The sequence below is a fragment of the Natator depressus genome, chromosome 9 (assembly GCF_965152275.1).
Source record: "Natator depressus isolate rNatDep1 chromosome 9, rNatDep2.hap1, whole genome shotgun sequence".
In the NCBI taxonomy this organism is placed as follows: Eukaryota; Metazoa; Chordata; order Testudines; family Cheloniidae; genus Natator; species Natator depressus.
In genome coordinates this window covers 53,523,472-53,539,105 of record NC_134242.1, presented here as the reverse complement: position 1 = coordinate 53,539,105, position 15,634 = coordinate 53,523,472, and the positions used below count along the sequence as shown (strand labels likewise).

The 15,634-nt window shown below is 47.4% G+C and overlaps 2 protein-coding genes across 2 annotated transcripts in view; one reads left to right on the top strand and one right to left on the bottom strand.

Annotated features, from left to right (window-relative positions):
• Positions 1 to 377: 377 nt before the first annotated feature.
• On the bottom strand, positions 378 to 11,236 carry CEP19 (centrosomal protein 19). Its single transcript, XM_074964185.1, has 4 exons — positions 11,065 to 11,236; positions 9,303 to 9,409; positions 1,663 to 1,863; positions 378 to 1,296 (listed from the first exon to the last, which is right to left on the bottom strand). Exons 3-4 carry the CDS (start codon positions 1,790 to 1,792, stop codon positions 935 to 937), a joined length of 492 nt encoding a protein of 163 aa, XP_074820286.1. The 5' UTR covers positions 1,793 to 1,863; positions 9,303 to 9,409; positions 11,065 to 11,236; the 3' UTR covers positions 378 to 934.
• Positions 11,237 to 11,470: 234 nt separating this feature from the next.
• The window catches only part of PIGX (phosphatidylinositol glycan anchor biosynthesis class X), a 69,608-nt gene continuing 65,444 nt past the window's right edge, over positions 11,471 to 15,634 (top strand). Inside the window, exons 1-4 of the mRNA XM_074963261.1 lie at positions 11,471 to 11,488; positions 13,320 to 13,422; positions 14,779 to 14,842; positions 15,374 to 15,515. Of these exons, the coding sequence (XP_074819362.1) occupies positions 13,332 to 13,422; positions 14,779 to 14,842; positions 15,374 to 15,515 (297 nt within the window). The 5' untranslated portion in view covers positions 11,471 to 11,488; positions 13,320 to 13,331. The remainder of the gene's footprint in view (positions 11,489 to 13,319; positions 13,423 to 14,778; positions 14,843 to 15,373; positions 15,516 to 15,634) is intronic.

The following is a 15,634-nucleotide window of genomic DNA, read 5'->3' as shown; positions in this document are numbered from 1 at the left end:
ATGCCATGGCTTCACATAAAAGCTACTGGAAGGAGCTGCCATCTAGCAGTTCTCAGAACAATTTTGGAGTAGTAGTCTGATAAGGCAGCACAGCTAAAGACCTTGTTTCACTCCAAAAGTATCATAAACTCTTGTGACTTTCTCCCAAATTGTTGCTCAGCCATTTTAAAGCAAACTTCCCCAAATCTGACCATTTACACTGGACAGTTAAGGGAGACAAATCACTGTTGTCTTATGAATTCCAAATCACTAAGTTGTCAATGATCTCTCCAAGGTTAATCTGTTTTCTAAATATTTTATTTCTTAAATACGAAAACATATATTCATGGAACACTGAGATTGTAGATTTAAACACAACTCAAGAAATCTAAAGGTAAAGTTTTCACTGCAATATTGATTTGTCTACAGAGTATAGATTAAAACACAATAGCCTAACTAATAACAAAATACTAGATATTTGCAATAAGAATCTGAATGTTTCTTCTTCTGAGTTAGATGTAAAGATTTGCAACTTTAATGCTGTATTTTAAAGACTAAAATAAAATTGAATAGAAACAAAAATAATCAGTCTAGTTTCCTTGCCAAAGATGAATGAAATGTAAACAAACAAATGCTGAAAGAAAATTATTTCAATTACTTAACAGCTACAAATCTAACCATTTAAAAATAATTTTCAATATCCCCATGTCCCTTTTTATCAAGCTTCACGTAAGACTTTTAAAATTGTTTGTCTATTCCCCAAACTGTTAAAACACCACAGGGACTGATCTCTTATTTATCAATGTAAAATGCATCAGTTGTATGGCTTGTAAACACGGTCAGTCAAGCTCTGTAGACTGATGCGATATGATGGACACAGTAACTGTGCTCTCTGTGTAATGAGAATATGGGTTTTCTCTCTCCATACTGATTATCTAGGAGGCCTTGTCCATTATCAGAACTCATTGTCTGACTCTGCATCCCAGCCACAGGATTCCAGCTGCTCATCTTGCGGGAACTCAACCTCAACATTGTAGGTGAAATCTGGGTCATCCTTCTTCTTCCTGTTCTTTTCAAACAGCTCATCCATGATACTCTTCCTTTTCGCCAGCTCCTTGTCATCCAGTTTGTTCAGGTCCTCCTCTGGGTCAATGGTCTCTTCCTGATGAAGCTGCTCCAAGGTCTGGGCCAAACTCTGTCCCTGCAAGTGGCCTCTTAGCAAACTGTATAATTTCTGCAGCTGCCGCAGTGAGACCCCTTGTAGGTAAGCCTTGTGCCGAGGGTTATTCTTCAGCTGTTCTGCAGCCCTGCTGCAATCTGGAAAAAAAGTTCCCCCTCCCAAGAATTGTCCTCAAGCACACAATTCTTAAATAAATAAATAAATAAATAAATGATCTTTACCCAAAGATTCTCTGGGGTAAGGTGCTGCCCTAGGAGTCCCACTACTCATTTATAAACTAGACAGGTCAGGCTGGGAAGCTTCCTGGCTTGAGCTCCAAGCCTGGAGAACATTGGGTATTCCACTTCCAGAGAGTAGTCCTACTACACAACCTCCCATGCAGAGATGGTGAGGAGAAACCTACCAGTCCCTGAAGAGGTGCCCAGCTGCCATCTCTCCCACTCCTACCCCATTGCTGTTTTGCAGAAGGAGGCTGTGGGATGCCAAAATTAAGAATACTGTACCTGAAAACTTGGAGAAGTTTCGGATAGGCATGATGCGCTGGCGTGCTCTATCCTTATTTTCATCTTCATAGATCAGGATAATGGATGGAGGCTGAAAACGAATGCCACACTTCTTTGCAGCATAAGACATCCCAGCTCATGCTACTGGCTGAACAAAATGAAACCTTACAGAGCTCTACTAGGTGCGTGCTTCAATGTTCACTGCAAAAGAAAAAGGAAAACATGAATGAAACTGATGCTGCTCTTTATTTTAAGGATGGTTTCTGATCAGGGTTATAGCAGTTCTGATTCAGAAAAGCACTTAACCCTCTATATAAGTCTGAATATGTGCTTAAATCCTTTGCTCAATCAGTGCCATGGGGGGTACGACACCCAACTGTTGATTTCCAGATTTGTCAACTCTACATCTGAGTCTGGGTTGTTTGGTTGATGTATACATGGCATAGTTTTTGTGTTCCAGGCTCGACGAGGGTACCACATAACCAAATGGAGGCCCAAACATTTCTTTTTACTTAAAAAATGGAAAAAATCATACAACGCATCAGTGCATTAGAGACTTTTTCATAAACAATACTCCGCTGCAAATTACAGCCACTGATCTGGAAAAGCTCACAGTTATTTAACCATTAAAAAACCCCTTTTCACCAATTTCTTGCTATTTATGACTAGTTGGATTAAAACCAGGGCAAAAGGTTTGAATTAAGGGGAGGAGACAACTTGTCTGTGTAAGCAAAGTCTGAATAAGCTCTCCCCTGACATCTAGTGGTGAGCTAAAGACTTCAGAAGCTGATCTCGTTTGCATGGATACACCCACCCTGCCTAGGTGCTCAGCATAATGGGATTGCTTGCCCATATGATCACTTGTGGCTGGATTCCCCAGCCTCCTTGTTATTGGGGCAGGAGTAATAAAGTGTTGTTTTCCTTGTTGTGTGAAACAAGGGCAGCAGAACCGTACCTGGCATATCCCAATGGAGGGGCTCACCCTCAACTGAACGGCACTCGCTAAGCAAGGGACATGGGTTCCAAAGCTCAATGAGTTGAGAGGGTGGTGTGGGTTTGGGTCCTGGACATCATTTTATCTTTCTGTTCTCCATGGTATAATAAAAGAGCTAATTTAGACTCAATTGAGAGTCTTGTTACACACTGCAGAGCTGAAATTGCTGATACCTGGGTCTAAGTATTAGACCTACTTTAGGACAATGTCTCTGAGGTCCTATTGTACTTATGCAAAGGGCCATTGGGCCATTAATGGTGGTTTGGAATCTTAATGGCTCCTATTAACCAGGACAATTACCTGTAGATGGCTCTGTTTTACTTGTAAGTCTTCCTGTATACCTGTGGGCTGGCAAGTGGGTAATGAAGTCTTACAGACATGTGATCATGTCATCTGAACTGGAATCCATCTTTAACCTGGTGCTTTTCCATTGAGAAGGAGGGGTGGGACAAAGGATTCCCGCTGTATGCAAAAGATATATAAGTGGGTGGAACAGAACAAAGGGGATGGCCATCATGAGACATCCCCTAGCTACCACCTGAATTGAAACAAGGGCTGTACCAAGGGAAAGGATTGTGCCCAGACTAGGAAGGCGTCCAGTCTGTGAAAGAAACTTATTGAAACATCTCTGAGGGTGAGATTTTATCTGTATTCAGTTTTATCACTGTACTAGACTTAGACTTGCGTGTTTTATTTTATTTTGCTTGGGAATTCACTTTGTTCTGTCTGTTACTACTTGGAACCACTTAAATCCTACTTTCTGTATTTAATAAAATCACTTTTTACTTATTAACCCAGAGTATGTATTAATACCTGGGGAGGGGGGGAAACATCTGTGCATATCTCTCTATAAGTGTTATAGAGGGCGAACAATTTATGAGTATAAATATATAAAATATCTGAATATAAAACAGATTTATTTGGGGTTTGGACCCCATTGGGAGTTGGGCATCTGAGTGTTAAAGACATGAACATTTCTTAAGCTGCTTTCAGTTAAGCCTGCAGCTTTGGGGCACATGGTTCAGACCCTGAGTTTGTGTTGGAGCAGACTGGCATGTCTGGCTCAACAAGACGGGGTGCTGGAGTCTCAAGCTGGCAGGAAAAGCAGGGGCAGAAGTAGTTGGCAGCCCTAAGGCAATTTCTGTGATCCAACCCGTCACAGGTACCTTTTTTGAGTTTTGTCAAATCTTCAGTGAAAGTGTTCTTAAAAAAAACTACACGCGCTGGGTCATCATCCGAGACTGCTATAACATGAAATATATGGCAGAATATGGGTAAAACAGAGCAGGAAACATACAATTCTTCCCCAAGGAGTTCAGTCACACATTTAATTAATGCATTATTTTTTTAACGAGTGTTATCAGCATGGAAGCATGTCCCCTGGAATGGTGGCCAAAGAATGAAGGGCCATATGAATGTTTAGCATATTTGACACATAAATACCTTGCAATGCCGGCTACAAAGTGCCATGTGAACGCATTCTCACTTTCAGGTGACATTGTAAATATGAAGCAGGCAGCATTATGTCCCGTAAATTTAAACAAACATGTTTATCCTCGTGATTGGCTGAACAAGAAGTAGGACTGAGTGGACTTGTAGGCTCTAAAGTTTTACATTGTTTTGTTTTTGAATGCAGTTATGTCACACACAAAAAATCTACATTTGTAGGTTGCACTTTCATGATAGAGATTGCACTACAGTACTTGTATGAGGTGAACTGAAAAAATAATATTTCTTTTGTTTACAAATATTTTCACTCTAAAAATGATAATCAAAAATAATATAAAGTGAGCACTGTACACTTTGTATTCTGTGTTGTAACTGAAATCAATGTATTTGAAAATGTAGAAAAGCATCCAAAAATATTTAAGAAATTTCAATTGGTATTCTATTGCTTAACAGTGCAATTAAAACTGAGATTAATCACAACTAATTTTTTAAATCGCAATTAATTTTTTTTTGAGTTTTTTTGAGTTTGCGATTAATCGACAGCCCTAATTTCCAGAATAGATTACATACTCCTCTTAAGAAACCTGCCAAAATTTTGTGAGTTATATCTATATAGCAGATTGTTAATAACTCATAGGAGAGAGGAAGAGTCAGAGATGGGGGACAAAAATTAAATAGAGGCACCAAAAGACTTCCATATGACAAGAAACTGAAAAGACTGGCATAGGCGCCGACTCACCCACCGGCAGCCAAGCTCTCCTCCTCCCACCAGCGCCTCCCGCCTGCCAGCTGCCCCACTGCTCAAGTCCTCTCCCTCCCTCCCAGCGCCTCCTGCACACCAACTGAAGTATAAAAATAATCAATGCTAGATAGAGAAAATAAATTGGGCCCACCTATTTACCTTTTCTCATAATACAAGAACAAAGATACTCTCAATTTAATTGAATAGTAGGACATTTAAAAGTAGAAAATGGAAAGGAAGAGGCTATGGAACTTGGGGAAGAGGGCGGATGGTTACACAGGGGCTGTAGCGACGGTCTGTGCTCATGCTGCCTTTCCTGCACCTCAACCATATGCCGGAGCATATCAGTTTGATCCTCCAGTAGCCTCAGCATTGCATCCTGCCTCCTCTCACCACACCGACGCCACCTGTCCTCTCGCTCGTCCCTCCTCTCCTCGTGTTCATTTTGTGCTTTCCTGGACTCTGACATTGTCTGCCTCCACGCATTCTGCTGGGCTCTTTCAGTGTGGGAGGACTGCATGAGCTCAGAGAACATTTCATCGCGAGTGCTGTTTTTTCGCCCTCTAATCTTCGCTAGCCTCTGGGATGGAGATGATAGGGGGAGCGTTGAAACATTTGCAGCTGTGGGAGGGAAAAAAAGGGATAGTAGTAGTTAAAAAGACATTTTAGAGAACAATGGGTAGACTCTTTCAGGGTGAACCTTGCTGTTAACATTACATAGCACATGTGCATTCAGTACAAGGTCGCATTTTGCCTCTTATATTGAGGGTCTGCCGGTTTGCTGTGAGAGATTACACACGCAGGGCCCGCGGGCAACAAAATTCGGCTTGCAGGCAGCCATGGTAAACCACAGTCTTTTGGCTTCTTTAAACTTCCTAACATGTGGGAATGGTTTCAAACAGCAGTGCCCTCATTTCACATACCAAATGGCCATTGGGTTGGCTCTTTAAAATGGGTTGGCCATTTAAAAGGAGGGGCTGCGATTTTCAGGTTAACATGCAGCACAAACCCAACTAACCCCCTTGCCCTAGCCACCTCGGAACGTCCCCTTAATAAAATTCCCCTATTTCAACCAGGTGACCATGAATGATATCACTCTCCTGAGGATAACACAGAGAGATAAAGAACGGATGTTGCTTGAATGCCAGTAAACCCCAGGACCATACGCTGCCATGCTTTGTTATGCAATGACTCCAGACTACATGCTATTGGCCTGCCATGGTAAAGCGTCCTTCCATGGAGGACGGAATAAGGCTGCCCGCCCCAGAAACCTTTTGCAAAGGCTTTGGGAGTACATCCAGGAGAGCTTTATGGAGATGTCCCTGGAGGATTTTCGCTCCATCCCCAGACACATTAACACACTTTTCCAGTAGCTGTATTAGCCGCAAATTAATCATTAAACACGCTTGCTTTTAAACCATGTATTATATTTACAAAGGTACACTCACCAGAGGTCCCTTCTCCGCCTGGCGGGTCCGGGAGCCCGCCTTGGGTGGGTTCGGGGGGGTACTGGCTCCAGGTCCAGGGTGAGAAACAGTTCCTGGCTCTCAGGGAAAACGGTTTCTCCGCTTGCTTGCTTCAGTCTCCTCCTCCTCCTCATCTTCCTCGTCCCCAAAATGCGCATCCCTGTCCATTGATGGAGTCAAAGCACAGGGGTGGGGTAGTGGTGGCTGCACACCCTAGAATGGCATGCAGCTCACCATAGAAGCGGCATGTCTGGGCTCTGACCCCGCGTGGCCATTTGCCTCTCTGGTTTTTTGGTAGGCTTGCCTGAGCTCCATAAGTTTCACGTGGCACTGCTGCGGGTCCCTGTTATAGCCTCTGTCCTTCATGCCCTTGGAGATTTTTTCAAATGTTTGGGCATTTAGTCTTTTGGAACGAAGTTCTGATAGCACAGATTCGTCTCCCCATACAGCGATCAGATCCTGTACCTCCTGTTCAATCCATGTTGGAGCTCTTTTGCGATTCTGAGATTCCATCATGGTCACCTCTGCTGATGAGATCCACATTCACCCGCAGCTTGGTACGCTGGCCAAACAGGAAATGAGATTCAAAAGTTCGCGGGCCTTTTCCTGTCTACCTGGCCAGTGCATCTGAGTTGAGAGCGCCGTCCACAGCGGTCACAATGGAGCACTCTGGGATAGCTCCTCGAGGCCAATACCGTTGAATTGCAACCATACCTCCCCAAATTGGACCCAGCAAGGTCGATTTCAGCGCTAATCCCCTCATCGGGGGAGGAGTACAGAAATTGATTTTAACAGCCCTTTAAGTCGAAGTAAATGGCTTCGTCGTGTGGACGGGTGCAGGGTTAAATCGATCTAACGCTGCTAAATTCGACCTAAACTCGTAGTGTAGACCAGGGCTAAGTGGCCAGATAAGAGGGTGGTGGTGCAGGTATACAGCGTGATCTTTGAGTAGGCACCAATAACAGTGTGTTTGTTGGAGCCTCCTAGGTTCTGTCTTTGCTGGACACCAAACTGGGGATATTAGTGTTACACCACTAAGGCAGGAAATCAGGCAGGAAAGTGCAGAATGACAGGTTTCAGAGTAGCGGCCGTGTTAGTCTGTATTCGCAAAAAGAAAAGGAGTACTTGTGGCACCTTAGAGACTAACAAATTTATTTGAGCATAAGCTTTCGTGAGCTACAGCTCACTTCATTGGATGCATTCAGTGGAAAATACAGTGGGGAGATTTATATACATAGAGAACATGAAACAATGGGTGTTACCAGAATGCAAGACATTGAGTGAAAAGGACATTGGTGGTCAGTTTGGGCAGGCTAGTGAGGAACATTTTCCAGATCTGACAAACACAGGTTGTCTTGGTGTGCCAGTCCACAGAGCCAGTGCTAAAAGCTTCCTTTATCTTATTGCGCCCAGCTAATAACGTAGCAGTGTGACAGAGCAGCTGAAGCCAGATTTCCTTTGTCCCAGTCCAGTGCCACAAGACTATCATTTCCCTCCTTTATTTATTCCTAGATTATTGGCTGAGAAACACGAGTTTACAGGGTGCATTATCAGGGCAGCTTTGTTTTTGCCTCTAGTGGCTCTAGAGCAGTAGCCAAGCGTGGGAAGCAGCATCAGTACTACCCATTGCCAGTTCCTGGTTTGGCAGTTAAACTAACCTGAAATAGGAGAGGAACCCTCTGTAAAAGCTGAGGAGGAGGAGCAGCTGTGGGGGAGCACTGTTTAGCTAAGCCAGAAACAGGAGAGGGAGCTCTGCTCCCTAAGCCCCTCTTACTTTAACCTCTGAATAAGAGCTGCAGGGCATTGCCCAGCGTGGAATGTCCCATGGAGTCCGCTGCTCCCATCCTCTGGGTGGGACATTGTTAAAGATTGGAGATCTTTAATTGTTTTCAGGACTAGATCTAGGGCTGTCGTTACCCATAGACAAAGTAAGCAGCTGCATAGGGCACCAGGAAATTTGGGGCACCAAATTTCCTGGTGCCCTGTGCAGCTGTATGCTGCTCCAGCCCCAGCCCCTGCTCTGCCTCAGCCCCGCCCCCACTCCACCCCTTCCCCAAAGCCCCTGCTCCACACAGCCTCTTCCTGCCCCGCCCCTTCCCCATCCCAGTCTGGCCCCCACTCCCCTGAGGATTGAAGCAGGGCCGGGCCTGCACTCACCGGTGGTGGGAAGTGCAGCGGCCCAGCTCCAGCCGCTGGTGAGTGCTGGGGGGTGGTTCTCCCCTGTCCCACAAGCCAGTTCCTTCCGCACGGAGGCCTGGGGCCAGCCGCCCCCTGCCCCCATCGAGGGGCTGCGGAGGGCCCCAGAATAGCTAGGGATGGCTCTGACTGGATCCTCCCTGGAGCCGGAGGGGAGCCAGTGTGCAGCGAGTGCTTTTGTGGGGGTACAGCAGGCTTGCCAACCCTCCAGGATTGGCTTGGAGTCTCCTGGAATTGGCATTGATCTCCTTGTGACTACTGAAAGCAATCCGGGTGATTTTAATAGGATATTTTAAGAAAATGACATTACATCATGTTGGGGAAAATTTTTTTTTTCCCCGGAATAGCTTCAGACAGAGTTGACAACCCTAGGGTGCAGCCAGTATGTGTGTGGGTAACAATGGGCCCCAGTGAGATGGGGGCTCATGGGGGCAGGTAGAGCCACAGGCAGAAAGCAGGGGGTGGGGGTAGCTATAACCCCAGTGAGGTGTGGGGCAGGCCATAGGTGCTGGAACAATTTTTTATAGTGGGGGGGCTGAAAGCCATTAAAACTGTAAACCCTGTAAATCAGTGGTTCTCAAACTTTTTTTTTTTTTTTAAGAACCACTTGAAAATTGCTGAGGGTCTCAGCGGACCACTTAATGATCTTTCCAAATGTTGTTTGTACCATTAGCTAACTATTGTAAAGTGCTTTGGATAAAAGTGCTATATTAAAAAAACTTAATAATAATTAACATTTTTTTGTTCTACAAATAAAAGCACACAACTCATATTTTAATACCAGTAGTCTTACCTTTCTAATGCGATGGATGTACCCTCTCTCCCCTGCCATGGCAGCCCCTGAGCTGGAGTTGGGAACGAGGTGGAGGGTGTCTCTCCCTGGCAGCTGCAGCCCTGGAGCTGGGGAAAGTCACTTCTTTCTCAGGCTGACGCAGCCCTGCCCGTCCCAAATTCCCCCCACCCCATCTTTTCACCCCACTGCCTCCTCCTACCTACCTCCTATTCCCCTCAAGGCCACCGTCTCACCTTACATGTGCTTCTTCTGCAGGATCCAGGAACCTAATTAGCCATGCCTGTGTGGCTCCACCAGGGCCACCCCTAACTATGGTGGTGCCACATGCAGCCCGAGCACCTGTGGGGGGAGCAGCTGCTCTGCTGTGGGGCTGGCTCCTCCACGGCAGGAGCTGCGCTCAAGGGCTGCAGGGCCACAGGGGCAGGTGCTGTGGGGGGCAGCAGCAGGGCAGGGATGCCCAGGGCAGCGCAGGGCATTAGCAGGGGGCCTGACCCCAGCAGCAGGAGTCAGGCCCGCACTCACGGGTGGCAGCGGGAAGCAGAGCAACCTGGCCCCAGCTTGCTCCACTCCCCCAGCTCCCAGCCCTGTCTCTTGGGGAAGGGGGCTTGGAGGAAGGGGTCAGGCCCACCCTGCCCCTGCAGTCACCAGCGGCAGCAGCAGGAAGCGGAGCAACAAGGCTTGGAGATGGCAGAGCAGAGCAGGCTGGAGCCGGGTCGCTCTGCTTCCCACCGCCGCCACTGGTGAGAGCGGGGGCGGGCCCGATCCCTTCTGCCAGTTCTAGTACCCCCACGGGCCACGTCGCCCGCAGAAGGGGATTTGGGGGAAGGGGTGAAATCGGGGTGGGGGCGGAGCAGGGGCGGGAAGAGGTGGGGCTGGGCGGAGCAGAGGTGGGGGCTTGGGGGAAGGGGTCGAATGGGGCAGGGCGGGGAAGGAGCAGGGAGCCTAGCCGGGGGATGGAAGAGCCAGTGCCGCATATTCAGCCCCAAATTATGTGGTGCCCTACACAGCTGCGTATTCTGCGTATGCCAAAGGATGGCCCTGTGGGTTGCCCTTCATTCTCTTGCATGCTGCCGCCCAGGAACGCACCTTAAGACGGAACTATCTGTGACCACCTGAATGGAGCTTGTGGACGACCACTGCTGTAAATGAGGGAAACCACTTCAAACCAGGTGGTACTGCCGCACCCCCTTCACCCCTAGTTCCAACACCTACGGAGCAGACAGAGGGCGAGGGTAGCTATAGCCCCAGAGGGACCGGGGGCAGGCAGGGGTTGGGGAGGTAGCTATAACCCCAGGGAGGTGGGGGGGGGCAGGCAGAGGGTTGGGAGGTAGCTATCGCCCCAGGGTGGCAGGGGTCGGGGTAGCTATAGCCCCAGGGGGGTGAGGGAGGGCAGGCAGAGGGGCAGGAGGTAGCTATAGCCCCAGGGAGGTGGGGGGGGGGCAGGCAGAGGGAAGGGAGGTAGCTATAGCCCCAGGGAGGCAGGGGTGGGGGTAGCTATAGCCCGAGGGAGGCCAGGGCAGGCAGGCAGAGGGACGGGAGGTAGCTATAGCCCCAGGGAGGCGGGGTGGGGGTAGCTATAGCCCGAGGGAGGCCGGGGCAGGGGAGGTAGCTATAGTCCCAGGAGCCGGGGGAGTAGCCAGCGCCTAGGCAGCCCCCTGCACTGCCCCCACTACCGCTCCCTGCCGACAGACTGGGACAGCGGCCTGGCTGCAGGCAGGCCCGGGGGATGTCAGGCCTCGAGCCCCAATCCACATATCCTAACCTCGGCGTAGACGTCCGGAGCCCCATACACCGCCCTGGCCTCTCGGTTACCATGACAACCGCCCCGCGCCCCCTCTGCAGCAGGAGCGGCTCTATGGCCCCCAGCGGGGCTGCCCAACACGTTGCCTGAACCATAGAAAATGAAACCGCGGCTCGCGCTCGGTTGTCGGTGGCGGGCTCAGAGCCTGTTCCTTCGAACTCAGGCAGGCGCGGCGGTCGCCTCTGCGGGGGCCTGGCCCTGTGCTGGAGACAGTGCGAGGCAGGCGCGGCGGTGAGCGTGGGGTGGGAGCTGGCTGTCGGTGTCCCCCCTCTCCCGCCGCTGTGGCCAGTCCAGGCAGGGCCTAGGCCCCAGCGCCCGCAATCTGTGTGGCGGTCCGGCTGCGTGCGGAGCGCAGACTCGTGCGGACGGTGGCGGCGCCTTGCCCGTGTGTCTGCGGGCCCTGTCCCCCCGTCACTTCTCAGAGCCTGCCTCGGCGGGGCGCCCAGTCCTCTGCCCCGGGTTGCGGGCGTAACTGCAGAGCCCCTTCTGTGCTGGCATTGGGGGGGGGGGGTGGCCGCAGCGCTGACGGGGGCCGGAGGGACATGCTCAAGAGCCCCCCAAGGCGTCTGTGTACATAAAGTGAATTGGGCGGGAGTGGGGCCTCAGCCGGCATGAAGTACCAAGTCCCCAAATTTATCTCCACAGGCCTGGCGGCTGGGCCAAAGCGGGTGTGCCTGGCCCCCAGGAGTGAAAGTCAAATTGAAAATTTAACTGCACAGGGCCGGCTCCGGCCCCAGTGGAAGGGGCGGGGCTGGGGGTCAGCGTCTCCCTGGGCCGCGCCGCCGGGGGATCCACGGGCGATTTAAAGGGCCCAGGGCTTCGGCCGCTGCTGCCGCTACCACAGCAGCGGCCAGAGCCCCGGGCCCTTTTAAATCACCGGCCCCGGGGCAGCTGCTTGTCCTCCCTCCCCGTTGGCAGCCATGGGGTGGAAAAGGTGCAGGGACGATAAAATGTTGCTGCGGCAGTGCTTTAAGTAGGGTCTGTGCCGTGGCAGCGCTTAAGGACCTTGCAGCATTTTAACGTCGCTGCCCCTTTTGCACGCCCCCATCGGCGGCCCTGCTGCTAGGGACCCACCAGGGCCGCCGATGGGGAGCGCAAATCGGCGGCGATGTTAAAGCGCTGACGCAGCAACACTTTAAGCAGGGTACTTTAAAGCAAGGCAGTAGGGGCCGGTACCTGCGGCTACTGTTTACCAGTACGCCGTACCAGCCTGTACTACCTTACTTTCACCCCTGCCGGCCCCTTTATGATTCCTTGGTCCTCACATGTTGGCAGTCCTTCTGGCACGCATGTCTGGGAAAGATGGGGATCCTGAGACAAACGGAGGCCCTACCAGTACTCCTATGTCTGTGATCCCGACAGTGACCCATGCATGCACACGCCCACCCATACACCCACTGTCTCCCCTATGCATTGAGGGTGTGTACACTGCAAAAATAAGGTAGGTTCTACGTTAGCTCTGGTGAATATATCACTGAAGACACCGGACCTTGGGTTAGCTCAAATTAAAGCCTGTAGCAGAGCTTGGAGTTGAACTCAAGTTATTAACCCATGTTAAAAGATGAGTTGACATGTCTTTGCTGCAATTTTAATCAAATCAACTAGTCCGGGTGAGCTGTGTTAAGAGCACACACTTTTTTGTGTGTGTGGTGTACACATGTTTTCTGTCTCTACTATTATCCATGTGTCATAGCTTGAGTATCAGTGAACTTGACAGTGACACAGCTACACTGCAGCTGGAAGGGGTAATTCCCAGGTTGGGTAGACGCACATGTGCTAGTTCTGGTTGAGCTAGTACACTAGAAATAGTAGCGTGCATAGTGTAATGGGTGATGGGTTTGGCTAGCCACACGAGTACAGTCCGAAATGCTAAAAACATACTTTAGATGGGTAGCCCGACCCACCACTATGGCCACATTGCTATTTTTAGAGTAGCAATCAGAGCTAGCAAGCATATGTCTACCAGAGCCCCAGATCCCTGCCAGCAGCTGTGTAGATATGCCCAGACACAAGTCTTGATGCTAACACAGATACCAACACATGGATTCCAGCCCACATGGACAGATAAGGACAAGGATGCTGATAGGCTTTGTGACATGGAAAGTGTCATTGGTGTGCATAATTACTATGATACACAGAGTTTCTGAAGATCTAATTTGAATTGAAAATCTGTTGATGAAATATCCCATGTTCATAGGAGCTGTGATTTTTTGCAGTTGCATTTGGAAATGCAGTGGCAGTGGATGGAGAAAGTGTTTCTTTGGAAAAGTATTCTCACCTTTAGAGTATCCTTGCTTGTTTGCACAGCAGGAAATTTGTGTAAGTTAAAAAATTAAAATATTTAAGCTTTCACTGAGCAAGCTGCCAAATAAACTTTCTAAGCAACTGATAATTGAAACTGCTAAGAGATAATTTGTGAATTCCTCGCATACTATGAAATGAGAAGGGATGTGAAGTAAGAAGTGTGGGAGAGGTTATTAAACTTTCCATTGTAGAATATCCATAAATCCTGAGATTAGTTTCAAATAATTCTGTGCTAATCAAACATTTTATTTCAGGGAAGAATGAACACATGTGGGACCAAAATAATTGTTGGTGTAAGCAGGTGCAATTTCATTATAGTTATTGGAGTTACTCTTTCTTATATTAGCAGTGAATTGGATCTATAGTTTGATAAACAATGCAGAAATACAGAGATGCTTGTGGTTTTACTACGTAATGATAGAATGCTGTTTATGTATTATGATAGGAGAAGACACAAAACAAACCCACTGTATTTGCAGTTTTTTTTATTTTACATTGGAATAAAGCCTCCAAAATGTTAAATCCTCTGAAAAAGAAGCAATAATTTTCAGTTTTGTAAATATTCATTTTTTTTCTGATGTTCTGAACATTTCCCACCCTTCTCACTGAAAAGTTTGGTAGGTTTTATTAAACAACATCAGTTATAATAAATTGTTGTTAAGAATGTTTGAAATGTTAGTATAGCCAAAAGCAGTGTGTGGTTCCTATGCATGGTTCCTTGAATCTTTTTCTACGCTCACTACTGCAAATGATTACAGAAATCAAAAGACAAGAGTAAGTCAATTGAACTTTTCTGAGGTCCAGAAAAGTTACATTATCTTGTGCAGCGAGCAAATGTATTTTGCTCAGTTAAAAACTGACTCAGTGTGGGACCAGGTATCAAATGTCATTAGATTATTAGAATTAACTAGATTTATGTACCCAGAAGTATTGTAATTGGTCAAGTGTTTTTGTCATTTTTGATTGCTTACAGCATATTCAGCTGTCCTTGCCACAACTGCTTTGTCTAGGCTGGAAACATCTGTAGGCCCTTGGTGGTGACATTAAGTAACACAATCTGTGTTTAGTTAGGACCCAGTCCTGCAAACACTTATAGACATGCTTAACTTTAAGCACATGTTTGTTTGTAGGTCTGGGTTCAAAGAGAATGGCAGGGTTCTGGCTGTGTCCAGTGACTTAAAATGCCCTTTATACTGACCGCAAACTAGGGCCTGTCTTGTCTTTACCATCACTGATTCTACAGTCACTTCTTCCAGACAGGTAGTAAATTCAGAATTTGCTGTAGCTAGTTAAAGTAGCTCATCATTGTTAGTCCTAACAATGTAGGCAATACTATAAACACTGTAAAAGTTTATTTTGTGGTGTTTTCAGCTGCACAGGCCACTTGTCCTGATATCACCGTGACTCAACAGCTTCTGAAAGAGGGATTTCATAGGTGAGTTGATGACAGCCATGTACTTGAGCAATGCATCAGTTGCTAGTTACTCAGGGCCCCTGTTCTGCAAACATGCATGTACTTAACTGTATGCATGTGAGTAGCTCCATTGAACTCATGCATAATTGAACAAATGCACTGCACTGTATTCAGTGGGATTACTTATGAGTAAGGGTAGGCATATATGTAGGTGTTGGCAGGATCAGTGCTTAAATATTTAGTGGCCACCTATTAGTTATATCACGGCAAGAACATGAAGCCAACACGAAAATGTATTTCTGAGTATTTTCAGTAATACTGGTGCATAAGTGGGGAATTAACAAAAAAGAGACATGTTGGTTTTCACAGATATGGAAATACAATAAAATATTGTTTCCTAAAAGGAAAAGGTCAGATTCTAGATAGATAAATGTTGTTTTCTATATTCTCAGAGCATCCTACAAATAGCAGAGAGCCACATCTAATATTTGAGATGATCTGTTTAAATTTTTGTGCAGTTATTTGAAATTTATGCTAACATTTTTTTTTAAGAGACCTGCTAACAAAGGTAGAACTTGGTGCAGGGGATGAAGCCATAGGAAGCTGCACTGTGGCAATTAAAGAACACCTACCAACAGGACTTTATGTGGATCCCTATGAGTTAGCATCATTGCAACAGCACAACCTAACGGAGGTACGATGTCCAAGTGGTCATGTTGAATTGTTTGGAAGTGGTTCAAACAATAAAAAACATATCATGATTTGATTATTTGCGAGTAAATATCCAGTGTCTATAATTTGAAACATTAGCAT

Bases quoted from the DNA above. Each gene is read 5' to 3' on its own strand.
- CEP19 (XM_074964185.1), bottom strand. From the start codon at position 1,792: ATGTCTTATGCTGCAAAGAAGTGTGGCATTCGTTTTCAGCCTCCATCC. The intron at 1,297-1,662 runs GTACAGTATTCT...CTTTTTTTCCAG, and splicing joins AAACTTCTCCAAGTTTTCAG to ATTGCAGCAGGGCTGCAGAA.